This window comes from Oryx dammah, unplaced genomic scaffold (assembly GCF_014754425.2).
Source record: "Oryx dammah isolate SB20612 unplaced genomic scaffold, SCBI_Odam_1.1 HiC_scaffold_4, whole genome shotgun sequence".
In the NCBI taxonomy this organism is placed as follows: domain Eukaryota; kingdom Metazoa; phylum Chordata; class Mammalia; order Artiodactyla; family Bovidae; genus Oryx; species Oryx dammah.
Window position 1 is genome coordinate 76115683 of NW_024070188.1, and position 13899 is coordinate 76129581.

The window sequence follows — 13899 nt, forward strand, 5'->3', positions numbered from 1 at the left end:
TTAGTTTTCTTCTCTTTATGCTCAAACAATGGGGTTTTAGGTAAAAGTAAACAAAACTAAGCTTTCTTAATTTATATGCTCACTGTTTTAAAAAATGAGCAAAATGAGAAGTTTGTTTGAAACCCAACCTTTTGCTAATTATCTGGGGCAAATCTCTCCATCTCTCATCCAACTGCTCCAATTGTAGTTTCATCATTTTCACGTCATCTTTGGAGGCCACTGAGAAGAGGGATTCCTTTAGTTGCAATAGGTTGCTATAGATGGAAGCCTGGGACACAACTTCATTTTGCAGCACCTGAGAAAGAAAGAACGGATTACAGATTTCATCCTAAGGCTTTGGTTCTTGCAAAATGGAGGTCATTAGGACCAGGCGAAGAAGAGTTTTTATCCCTTGATTTAGAATTGGGTCCACTTAACCTCTAATGCAAGGCTTCCCAGGTGGCTCAGGGGTAAAGAATCTATGTGCCAATGCAGGAGACACCAGAGACAAAAGTTCCATCCCCGGGTTGGGAAAAATCCCTTGGAGAAGGATATGGCAACCTACTCCAGTATTCTTGCCTGGAAAATCCCATGGACAGAGGACTACAGTCCACGGGGCCCCAAAGAATCGGATGTGACTCAGCAACTGAGCACACACAGCACAACCTTTAATGCAATGTTAAAAATGCTTCTGAAACCCGAATTAGTTTTCCAACAGTCTGAGTTATATTAAGTTAGGCAAATTTAGAAGCTGTAGAATTTCTTCAGAATAAAGAAACCGAGTAGGTGAAAAGAATGAAAGAATAACCTGCTGAGGAAAAGCAATGCATATCTAACAATGACAGAGGTGCAAGTCTAGGAACTGGGAACATGGTGAGTCTCTGGGTTTAAAAATGACATTAGGCCAAAGCAGGGAGCTTAAAGGCTCTTCATTTTATTTTCATACAACAGAACAGGAAGCACTATATGGACAGCTGTAGCGTGGCACATAGATGATGGTCTTTCCCCTTTGTAGCGAGGTCACATGTGTGATAAAACCACTCCAGTACTCCTGCCTGGAAAATCCCATGGACGGAGGAGCCTGATGGGCTGCAGTCCATGGGGTCATGAAGAGTGGGACACGACTGAGCAACTTCACTTTCACTTTTCACTTTCATGCATCGGAGAAGGAAATGGCAGCCCACTCCAGTGTTCTTGTCTGGAGACTCCCAGGGAAGAGGGAGCCAGGTGGGCTGCCATCTATGGGGTCGCAGAGAGTCAGACACGACTGAAGTGACTTAGCAGCAGCCGCAGCGTGGCACATAGACGATGCTCTTTCTCCTTTGTAGGGAGGTTAAAAGTGTGATAAAAGCCAAATTGCTAAAGGTATCAGAGGAAGGACTGTCTATGGAAGCCAGGAAAGATAACAAAGCAGAATCTGAGTAAGATGAAGGACACAAGGCCAGGAGGCTGGAATGTACAAGGAAGGTTCAGACTGGGGCAGGGAGCAGCTTAGTTGACACAGTTCCTGTATGTGGGCCTGCAGCCCCCTTTGTAGCTCTCTAACTTGAATAGACCTGTTTTCCATTCAGAGACATGTAAGAATATATTATGAAATGGGCAGATAATTTTATGAACAGGAGCAATGACTTTCCCTCTTAGAATTCCCCACACTCTAATTGTAAGAAAATAAACACCAGATTGTCGATTGTGGATTACCCAGACAGGACAGTCACCGGAGACTTCTGAGCAGGAACTTTTGGAGAGATTAATGCAGAACCACTGCATTAATAAACTGTGTTTAATAAACCAGAAAAGCAAGAGAACCAAGAGCACGGAAACCCTCAAAGTCAAAGTAGGAGAGCATCTGAAGTTGGGGGAATAAGGCCAGAAGCTACAGATGTGCGCCGATGGAATTTTTAGAGAAGAAATTATGAAAAGTAAAAGAATCCATTTCTTCTTAAGTGTTTTATAAAAGGAGAAGGGAGAAAATTGGGCTGCAAATCTGTTACACAATAAATCTCTTTGCTGAAGCAATTTTGCTTGTTGAACTTTCTGGCACAGATAGCATCACTTAAAGCAAGTTATTAATCTTCAGAAATCAGTAGCATTGTCTGTAGTGTCAATAATACTGAGAGATTCTTTAAAGTTTAAAAAGTTGGCTTCTTAAAGGATGTAATAAGCTAGAATTCTTTGTCTTTCGATCTCCTGTACTTTGCTTATTCACTTTTTGGTGTCTTGCTTGAAAATAATCATTACTGTGACTTCTTTCTACATTGTATTACTTCTCTCTCTCTCTCTCTCTTTTTTTTAAACTTATCCCAAATCTATACACATACAAAAGTATAAAGGATATAGCTATTATCCAACTTCAAAAACTATTCATTGAGGGATTTCCCTGGTTAGGACTCTGTGTTTCCATTACAGAGGGCATGAGTTTGATCCCTGGCTGGGGAACTAAGATGCCACATGCCGTTCAGTGCAGCCAAAAAAAAAAAATCACTCACTGAGAGTCAACCTTGTTTCATCTATGTTTCCACCCACTTCTCCTTCAACTCCCCTGCCGGATAATTTATATTCAGTGCCAGACATTATGCTACAGGATTTTCTAGCATACTGTGGAAACTGGTCATCACAAAGTTTACCGTGACTTTGTCTTTCAGGTCAGGGCTGTTCTTCTCTTCAGGATCACGCAATGAAAACAAGAAGCTAAGTTGGAGAGAGGGTTTGGTTCTTGATTTTGTTTTTACAATGCAGCCATGACAAAGAGCGTTTCATTCCCTCGTACTTCCTTGAACTTGCCTGTATTGACTGAAGCTCACTCTCCACCTTGACTCTGTCTGCAGAAATGTCGGCTTCTGGTGAGCTGGCTATAGCTTCACACCGCTCTAACCAAGTCAAAAAGGTCGACAGTTCTTTCTCTAGCCTGTGGAAAGCAGAGATAAGAAACAAAGTCTTGCAAAATTATCATACTTGAAAACGAAACCTTTCTGAAGTCGGGGAGTTCAACAGTAACCATGATAAATACCACAGTGTTGGTTGTCTTTTTCTGGGTGTGAAAGTCCCAAAACCCCTCCTTTTGCATTTGTGTATGAACTTGCCCATGTGCTTATATCTGTGCTGTGTGTAAAGACAGACACGCATCCTTTCCACAACTAGGGGACTTCATCTTATAATGAAGATCGGTGTCTTCCCATGGTAGGCACATGAGTTGAGGAGTTTTACATGTGGGATGATCGCTTCTCATTCCTCAAAGTTCAGAATTTTCCACTAAAGAGTAGCTATTGATACCCTGGCTGCCAATGGGAGAAGGAAGGCTGCTCACCTCTGCCAGCAGGCCAGCAGCTTCTCCAGGTCTGTCTGTCTCTCCTTCGCCCGACTGAGCAAACCCTCATAGCTCCGTTGCGTGGTTGCAGCCTCCTGGATGGAGGAGTCTCTGTTGGATACCTTCCGAGCGCTGGCTGACAGGGCAGCCACCGTGCTGGTCAGCGATTCCAGGGCCTGACAGAGATCCTGACGCGAAGGCGAAAGAGTGCAATAAAGTCCCAGCACAAGGAAGGAGACCCATATTTTCCCTTGAGACCAGTTATCACCAAACATTTCCCCAATGTCACAAAAAACAGTTGTGGTACTAAAAAATGTCTCTGGGTGTGATTTTCAGCAAGACAGAGTGACAATTACTTCATAAATGCAGAAGTCAAAGATGAGAACAGAAACTATTCCCCAAATAAGAAATTGTCCCTGTTTATTGGGATAATTTTAACTTTCCCTTAGGATTTAGGTAATATGTGAAAATTGTTATTCATGTTACAGCACAAGTATTTAAAAACACTATTCCTGATTTACAAGAGCTACATGCAACATGCTGTAATTTTATTTAAAATATCTATGGGAAGTTATGACTGACATAGCTGACATCAAGAATCCATGATAACAACAATTAGGGTACCTGAGATTGTGGCAGGCACTGTGTTATACACATTACGTACATTTAGTCATTTACTCTTCAGAAGAACCCTAAGAGGTATGTTCTTTCATTATTCCCCATTTTATAGGTCAAAAAGTCAAGACAGAGAAAAACAACTTGGTTTAGGAAATCCAAAAGGTTAAAAAAAAAAAAAAAGCATTATTCTCTCTGGTACTCAACTGTTAATTTAGTTGTCTATTAAAACAATTCCATCAAATCCGATTTTCCTACTTTTTCTCATTTGGGGGTTATTTCTTAAGAAATTGTATAAGTAACAAAATAATGCATTTCTTACCATAAAAATTCAAATGATATAAATTCCACTTGCCCTTCCAGTTGTGTTTTTGTCAATTGTTTGTTATTACTGCATCCCCTTCTCTGCGTTTATATATACATTTTCATGCATGCACACGATAGGGATTATATATATATATATATATGTGCTACATATATATACGCACAATATATATATATTTGTTGGAGGTGAATTTGAGCAAAGTCTGGGGGACAGTGAAGGACAGAAGAGCCTGCTGCAGTCCGTGAGGTCACAAAGAGTCAGTCGTGATTCAGCGACTGTGTAACAACAGCATATTTTTTGTGTTAATGAACACACTTCTTTTGAGTATTTCTTTGCCCATGTTCCCTTGCTTTGCTCCTTCCTCTAAATTCTGCCAGAAGCATGTGTTGCTTTGCAACCTATCTCACAGTGGTTGGGATTCTGTGGTGGCTCAGACCATAAAGAGTCTGCCTGCAATGCAGGAGACCTGGGTTTGATCCCTGGGTCGGGAAGATTCCTCTGGAGAAGGAAATGGCAACCCACTCCAGCATTCTTGCCTGGGAAATCCCATGAATGGAGGAACCTGGAAAGCTATAGTCCATGGGGTCGCAAAGAGTTGGACACGACTGAGTGACTTCACTTTCACAGTGGTTACCAGCTCAGGGAACAGACCAAAAAAGCTAGCCATTGAGGAAAAGATCAGTGAGTACATAGTCTTTGCACATCTGAGTGTACTGGGTTAAAATCTGAAATCTATTATGCAAATATATGCATATTTTCTGCACATTTCATTTTTTATAATGTTGGCAAGAGGTAACAGGATTTATTAAAGCTATAAATCTGAAAAAGCTACATGTTTTAATTATGAGAGAAAAATATCTTAAATGACTACTTTTTAATAAATATTTTTAACAAAAACTTATTTGTATAGTTATATTTCTTGTAGTATATGAAGTGAATATATTTGATCATATTATTCCTCAAGTAACATACAATATTTTTTCAAATTTAACTGTCATAGAAATATTTACTGTTTTCTTTTCAAACAGGAATTATCACATTTCTGAGCAGATAAATAAGGAGAAATGTTGAAACATGCTATTACCATATGTTCTTGGAGAACTTTGTATGTTTCTGTAGCTGAAGAACATATTTTAACTGGATCAGCAAGTTTATCTTCAAATTCAGACACAGACTGCTGGATCTAAAACATTGGTAAAATATGAAAATATGGTGGGGAAGACATATATCAAGACAGAGAAGGTTGCTGGGGAAACAGTATGCTTATCTTTTTTGGATAACTCTCAATGTGATGACAAAATAAATAAAAAAAACCAAAATCAATGTATCCCACTATTTGAAAGAAATCTAATTAAGCCATAATATCTTTCTGAACACAATATATAATGACATTTTTATATTCTCCCCAAAAAGTTACATATAAATTATACTCTCAATCATCACTGACAACTTGGTAAGGAACTGGCAAATTGTGTCTTTTCCCCTCATTCCATTATTTCTGGGTGATTTATAAAATGCAATCTGAAATAGGTAACTTTAGCATGCATGGGCCAATTCTTACCTTTTTAAGATTCTCTTCAAACTTCTGCTGCTGAGATAGATGTCCCAGGATTATTCCTTGCAGACTCTGTGCATGTTCTCGGAGCTCTTCCCAGTATCTTCTTATTTGTGTTAACTTGGCTTTGATGCGAGCAGATTCTCCAGTGGTAATAAACTGAGCAAAAGACTGAGCTTCTTCTTCTAGTCCTGTAATGCTGCTGATCTTACTTTCTATTTCCTTAATCATGACCTAATATTTAAAACAAGAAAAATGACAAGGTAGGCTGAGCAAGCTTGCCTTCCTGAAATGATACAATCATCTGCAGAGAGAAAATCAGCAGAATTTTCCTTAACTGGCATTTCAACATATCTGCACCATTGTAGAGCAGCTACAAACATGCACCATGGGTTCCCTGACCTCGTTTGGGAAGGATAGGCACACAAAGTCGGATAGACACACACTGACGGTGGGCGCGCTCTCTGGCTGGAGAGTAAGGAGAAACACCCACCCTGCTTGAAGTGAAGGCAGCAGAAACGTGACCCAGGAACTCTTACTGTTTGTTTAAAGACTCAGAAAGTTCTCTTCTTATTCTATGAGTTGAGAATTTTGACCAATTGGTCTGGGAAGCAGTATGTTCCCAAACTCACAGGAATGCTAACATTGACATACATTTAATTTTCCTAGAATGTAGTTTAGTTTTTCATACTTTATCAAGCTAAAAAAAATTTATGCTTCTGCTTCAACCTAGTCTTTTAAAGTTTATCAACTAATCTTTATGCCAATGATGTCCAAATTTGGAATATAGTAGGGTCACCTGGCTCCATCCTCAGGGACTCAGACTCACTGGGTCTAAGGTGAGGCCCACTTTGCAGCTATACAACTTCTGGGGTGATTCACTGCTGCTGACCCAGGAAATCCACTCTGGGAATCACTGCTTTATTCACTAGCTATGGACTTGACAGTAAAGAACCTCCAGACTATGATTTCTGTTTGGGGCAGGAGGACGTTTTATCTATTACCCAATACAGAAAGAGTACTGAAAACTGTGAAAGAACTGAGCATGTGTGTGTGTGTGTGTGTGTGTGTGTGTTGGGGACAGAGGTTTCTTATAAACGTAGATGAAAAACTATTTCTCTGAGAAAAAATCCAAATAATCCAATCAAAATAAAGCCAAAAATCCAGACAAGTTTCAGTTCCAAATAATTTAAATAGAAAATACTGTTACCGCAGAAAAATATATGACTTCTGTCCAGGTGAAGCAACAGAGTAAGAAATAACTTCTGTCTAGATAAGACAGTCAGAAATAACTGGCATCAGATTAGTGCCAGGGACACTTCATTTATTTGCTTGATTTTTATGTTTGTGACTAAAGTGATATAGCTAATGGACGCTTGTTGTTTGAGCATTGATACAATCTTTCTCTGTTTTGCTGTCTTTTAAGATGACTTTTCTGGAAAAGTTACTAAAAAATTCAACAAATATATTTTGAGTTTTTTATGTGCTAATAGTTGTAGTAGGCTCTTCCAACACCTTAGTGAAATAATCTTAGTTAAGATAAAAATTTTTAGCATAATACATGCCATTAACAAATTCATAGATGCTAACTATATAATTATACTGCTGGGTTGTGGCAGAAAAAATTCCAGTCCAAGAAGAGAAGATGGAAGATGAACCTACTGAATGTTTTTATCATTTTTGAGTTATCATTAGGAATGAATAAGAAATTAGTCAATCTGGAACAGCATGTAATAAATAATAAAAATGAGATTATAGATATCTTCATGGTAACATGCAAATGCATTATTAATTTTAATCCTAAAACTGTTTTAAAGTGAAAATACTATGACAAGTGTTAACATATTTTGAATATTTCCTATAACCCAGTCTTCTGTTTGGAAATACAACATGAACTTATGATTCCACTGTAAAATATATTCAACTCTATCTTTGCTTATTTCTAGCAAATATATTTTTTCCTGTTATTCGTATTCATTTTTAGATACTTTTCAAAGTGTCATATCAGAATATTAAAATGTATCTCTAGCTTGATGGCATGGCAATCCACAATTGAATGCTTATATACTTAAAAATAAAATACATGATTATTTTGTTTCTTAAAGAGTAACAATGTGATACTTTTGATTACTGATGTATTTCAGAAGTTGTGGAATTAAGGTTTAAAAAATAGAAAAGTGAATTTAGAGAAAGGATAAACAAGTTAAAAGGGTTTATGTCAAAGTTTTTTGAAAGAAAAATTTTGAGATGAAACTATTTAAATGGACTATCATTTGTTTTCTTAGAATTTAGTGGAAATGATTAAATGGCAACTTTACAAACAGTTTTAGAAATTAAACATATTTCTCGGATATTCCTTAATGGCTGGGTAGCTGTTTTTTCTGGTGTATCACATAGGACATAAGCTAGACTGCAGACACCAAACTCCGTGTGCCCTTGACTGCAGAAGATGTTTGATAGGCAATCTGTCCAGCATGTAATCTTAGCTAAACCATATTGCACCTCCCACTATGCACATGGAAATGACTTCTTCTGAGTCGTAATGTGAAACATTCCCTTACCTTGTTATTCATTTTACTATATTTAATCAAATGAAATGGCAGAGGGCTTTCCCGTTCCAAAAAAAATGAGCTGAGACAGAAAAAGAAGTGGCTGGAGTTCGAAAATGTGTTGTGTAAAAATAGCACAGCAGAAAGAGAAATGAACACTCAGAATTCATTTCTTTCAGCTCAATTTTTTGGTACGCTATTTGAATCAAGTGGATGATGACAATATATACACATGGTTATCTGAGAACTGTGGGACAGCATATCAGAACATCTTGGTCCACCCCCCCAGAGGCGTCATAAATGCCAGCGTTAAAGCAATGGAATCTGATTGCTTCACCTAAAGAAAGCAATTTCTTGAACACTTCTTTGTAGTTGGTGAGGGTAAATGCTACTAATACTTAAGCTAGACATTTAGACTTGTTCTTACAAAGTAAGGTTGTAGATGATGAATATATTTCATGGCATATAAATCCATCAACAGGGGACTCTAAGGCGCTAATTCAAAGTCAAGGAAAAGAATAATGTAACCATAAAAACATTTTAATGATATTGCACACAAAAATGACTTTGAATGCATAAGTCAGTCAGTATTAATACATAATTCCATCTATTAAGCGTTGCCCAGTATCAGTCAAGACCTCTTAGCTCAGCATTTTGTGTGAATTTAATTTTAATAGAGTCACATAGCAATGAAATATTTGTCCTGGGGTCAGATAGCATTTGATGCAATGTAAGAAAGGTGTTCTTAAAAGCTAGAGATGGATTATAAATATAACTTGTGAGCAGGTCACCTTAATTTGGTTGATTTGTGTGTCCATGGCAGATGATGACGTCTCCAAGGCATTGAGTTCTTTTTCTTTCTCAGTTATCCAGATGGACAGGGTCTCAAAGTTAGTGCCAAAATGATCCCACTTGTTTTTCACCATTTCCATGGTTTTAATACTAAAATTAACCAAATTAAGTAAATAAAATGCAGTATTTTAATAGAGAAAAATACATCTCCCTTTAAATCACCAAGTGAAAGGATAGTGAAGACATTTGTGACCACATTGAAGCTGAAACTATTAGAACAGGGGAAAAAAGTGCACCTTTGACCTGTTAGTCAGTCCTCAAGTCTTCCTGTCTCCTCTGAGGTAGCACTACTCTATATTATGAACGGAACTGTGCTTTGAAGAAAATACTGCTGGGTCCAGACAGTTTGAATCCAGGTATAATCTAGTTAAACACTGCACGTGACCAGTAGTTGCCAAGGCTTATTTTAGTAAACTGCCCGCCTTGATTACAGAGCACATAACATTTTTAACAGTCCCACTTTTGCCAACATGGTCCTTTGGCTCTTAGAGGAGAGATGTTTAGTGATGCTTTATACTCAAAGATCTTTCTAAAATACATCTCTGTGAATCAAGATAGAGCTTGTAGTCTGAATCCCATGCTGTCATGGAGGAACTGTTTCTATTATTAGAGTGAAGCCTGCAATCTACTATCTATCACAGTTTCAGCTATTCTTAGAGTCTGGATGATCTTGATGCCAAAAGACTGTATAAATTCTGGTACATGAGCACCCTAACTGCTTTTAGACAACTTGGACTTTATTTGTAATAAATCTAGTGAATAAAATTTCAGCTGTACATTCCCAGTTTGTATTAATTATGTATATATAACCATGTGGTAGTTATACATATCTAAGCAATAGACTATGGCTTTCAGTTTAGAAAAAGACTAGGAAATTAAGAGGATATCATTGAACTATTAAGTCCTTGGGTTAAAAAAAAGAATTTCCCTGTTTACCAAAAGGCACTTGAAGACATCAGGAAAATACAATGGCATCAATGATTGTCAAATTCAATAATATTGCAATCTCAAATGTATACCCTGGATATACCTATGTTCCCATTAGCACAGGTAATGAAAGCTACATTATATTGCAACTTTTTAATGAAATACAGATTCAAAAGGATATTTCTAATATAGATAGATGTAGCTTCCTTTCAAATAAACTGTTTTACTATTTCTACCCAATAGATAATATTTAAAGTTTTAAGTCACAATTTGTTTTTAATAAATTATTTAACAAATTTTAAAGTTTAGATAAATGTACAACATTAATTTTAAGATATTCATAGTATTAAAAACAAATTTTGCATTTTAAAGCCCATCTTAGAAATTATGCCCTATACCTTAAAAACAATACGTGTTGGTGATATGCCACTAAATAACCTTTCAAGTAGAACTGTTAAGCCATATTATTTTGGTTATTGGCCATATGTTTATCCCCTCCAAATTTGTGTGTGTGTCTGTTTTGTACAAAACAAGATACCACAGGCCAAACTATAATTTCTTTCTTTTAGATATTTAAATAGTAAATGTTTAAAAATAAAATATATTTTTGAAGTTAATTTTTGGAAATAGTATACAATCAGTGACAATTTGAATATTGAGGCACTGTAAGTAAGCTCTGTGAGCTTCTTGGAGTTGGAGATGCTTGGTCTATGTGTTTAGACCTAGAACCTATACAACCAAAAATCTACCCTCCCCTCTAACTGGTGACAGCAGAATAACAGAGTAAAAAAACTTATTTTAAATATTGGTTCTTTTTTGAGATTCTCCTTTCCAGTGTATGAAGGCCACTTGAATTTTATAGATATGGCTTTCTCATGAACAGAATCAGTTTACAATGCAAAAATCATGCCCCTCCCTTATAGATGTTGGATTTTCTATTGCCGATGCTTTCTTTTGAACTGCAAGTTGCTTCCTCAAAACATGCTGAAATACACAAACACTTTGATTTTAAAAGAATGTTTTGAATACAATATACAGGAAACAGCGTTATGAAACAATCTCAGAGAAGAAAGTCTAGGACTTGTCAAGCACATACTCTTCTTCAAGGGTGTCTTCTAATTTTTTAACTTGCTCCTTGATTGACTTGGCCTGCTGCTGAAGCAGCTGCTTATTCTTGGGCCCAAGTGGGATCTCTGAAGCTTCCTTCACAAGATTCTCAGCCTGGACTGCAATACCTTCTGTTCGTTTAGAAAACTCCTAAAAAAAGATATTATAATTGTAAAGGCAGCCTCTTCTGTTAAACTCTGCCCTCAAATAAACTGAACATACAGTCTCACCGGAATAGATGGAGACATGAATAGATAGATTCAAACATGTATGAATATTGGCATATGATACTTTTAGCAATAAAACAGACATTTTCATTATGGCCAAAATAGATACTTTGTTAAATTATTTTACTTTGATATAAGTGAAACCACAACCAGACCTTCATAGTTAGAGAACTACTTTCATTTTTATCCAACAATTCCCCAAAAAAACGTTGACTCAGTGGTCACCTGGTTTGTGTTTACTGGTTTGTGTTTAAAATTCTTAGCTGCATGATAATAACTATAACTTGTGCATGCCTATATCAGCTTATTGCAGGCTGTTAGGCAATGGTCAACAGTGACTGGTAAAGGCAATGGCACCCCACTCCAGCACTCTTGCCTGAAAAATCCCATGGACGGAGGAGCCTGGGAGGCTGCAGTCCATGGGGTCGCTAGGAGTCGGACACAACCGAGCAACTTCACTTTCACTTTTCACTTTCATGCATGGGAGAAGGAAATGGGAACCCACTCCAGTGTTCTTGCCTGGAAAATCCCAGGGATGGGGGAGCCTGGTGGGCTGCTGTCTATGGGGTCGCACAGAGTCAGACACAACTGAAGCAACTTAGCAGCAGAAGCAGCAGCAACAGTGATTGCTTTTTTTTTTTTCAGTCATAAAGATAACAGACTTTTAGACCAGTGCCTATAAATACTTGTTTATTTAATTGAAGGATATTTTGATCAATACAGAGTATCACTGATCTTTAAAGAAACACTTTGTTAACTAGCTTTCTGAAAAGAGCTATAAACTGCTTTTGATGCTGTTAAATCTTATCTACCATATATCCATATGCTATACAAGGGAAAGAAGAAAAAATTTCAACCAGTCAAACCTGAACTTGGATTCTGGATTTGCTAATTACTAGTTGTTTGACTTTGACAAGTTATTTTTCAGACTCTTTTATGTAAAATGCAGATAGTAAAATTGTTCTCACTAAGGTCACTGTTAGCATTTCACTAGTAACTTCATTTTTAAGTACCTGGCACTCTGACAGGTACCTATTATCACTTTTTTAATGTCCATCACATAAAGTTGAGGACAAAAACATTTATGAAGTTCACACACTGATTTTCAATAATAGTGAACAACCTTAATTCAAAAATTAACTTAATATATTTGAGGTATCAGTAAATTTTAGTTGTCTCAATTTTGCCAGGTAAATGTATTGAATACTGAATTAGGAATGGTAAATCTGAGACAATTTTGAGTAACTTAGCATCTCATTTCTTCTCCTGGATTATATCATAGAAGGTTTACATTTTGATCATAAACTCCTCTCTCTTAAATAGGTAATGCAAATGATTTTGAAAAATCAAACTTCTGATAGCTGCCTTTTCTTACATAGCATCTCTCAGAATTTTTATATAATGCAATATAAGATAGTTACTACATAATACTATTGCATCTTCATGTTTGAAAGATTTAACGTCCTCATAGAAATTATCAATATTACTTCAGAGAAGTACCCTGCAATTTGAAAGAATAAAAGATCAGTAAGTACAGGTTCCTTATGACAGAGAGATTTATAATATTCTAAAATACAATATGTATTGTCACAACATTAAATTCTGTGGTTATAAGCATCTATTAAATTATTAAATGCTATCACTATATGTGAACTCAGAGTCACGGCAGATTCAACTGTGAAACTGTGAATAACAGCAGAACCCCATGAATAAAATCAGAAGTGTAAAATACTGTTTTTCCCTCCTAGTGTTTTTCAGAACCCAGAAAAAGATGGAGAAAGCAGAGTTATGTTTGAAAATGCCTAAATATATTCCAAAGAATTGATGATTTCAACTTGTGGTGCTGAAGACTCTTGAGAGTCCCTTGGACTGCAAGGAGATCAAACCAGTCAATCCTAGAGGAAATCAACTCTGAATATTCATTGGAAGGACTGATGCTGAAGCTGAAATTCGAATATTTTGGCACCTGATGCAAAGAGCTGACTCACTGGAAAAGATCATGATGTTGGGAAAGATTGAAGGCAAAAGGAGAAGAAAGTGGCAAAAGATGAGATGGTTAGACAGCATCATGAACTCAGTAGACATGAATTTGAGCAAATTCTGGGAGACAGTCAAAGACAGAGGAGACTGGCATGCTGCAGTCCATGGGGTTTCAAAGAGTCAGATAGGACTTAGCAACTGAACAACAGCAAAAATACACATTCAATCTAAGAGCATTCTGAGGGAGCTACATATGGGGAAAGCACAGTGCAGAGGAATCCGGAGAACAGAATGATGCTGATAAAAACCAAGTTCAATAAAACTAGAATACTGTCATAAGGCTTTATCTCTAAATTCCAAGAAGACATGAGTGGTGGCAGGAAGCAGCAGGAGAGAATGGATTCTGACATCAGCTAGGTCTTCAGCCATATAACTCTTAGGTGTTTGAGCCACATAACTCTGAATTCCCATTTCCTCAT

At 37.0% G+C, this 13899-nt stretch overlaps 1 protein-coding gene across 15 annotated transcripts in view; it reads right to left on the minus strand.

The window, feature by feature from the left end:
• The window catches only part of SYNE1 (spectrin repeat containing nuclear envelope protein 1), a 494970-nt gene that overhangs the window by 291610 nt on the left and 189461 nt on the right, over nucleotides 1–13899 (minus strand). For all 15 annotated transcript variants that reach the window (XM_040238711.1, XM_040238710.1, XM_040238708.1 and 12 more), the window contains 7 exons: nucleotides 11203–11363; nucleotides 9119–9269; nucleotides 5785–6012; nucleotides 5308–5406; nucleotides 3284–3471; nucleotides 2761–2884; nucleotides 129–295 (listed from right to left, as the gene is read on the minus strand). In XM_040238711.1, the coding sequence (XP_040094645.1) occupies nucleotides 129–295; nucleotides 2761–2884; nucleotides 3284–3471; nucleotides 5308–5406; nucleotides 5785–6012; nucleotides 9119–9269; nucleotides 11203–11363 (1118 nt within the window). The remainder of the gene's footprint in view (nucleotides 1–128; nucleotides 296–2760; nucleotides 2885–3283; nucleotides 3472–5307; nucleotides 5407–5784; nucleotides 6013–9118; nucleotides 9270–11202; nucleotides 11364–13899) is intronic.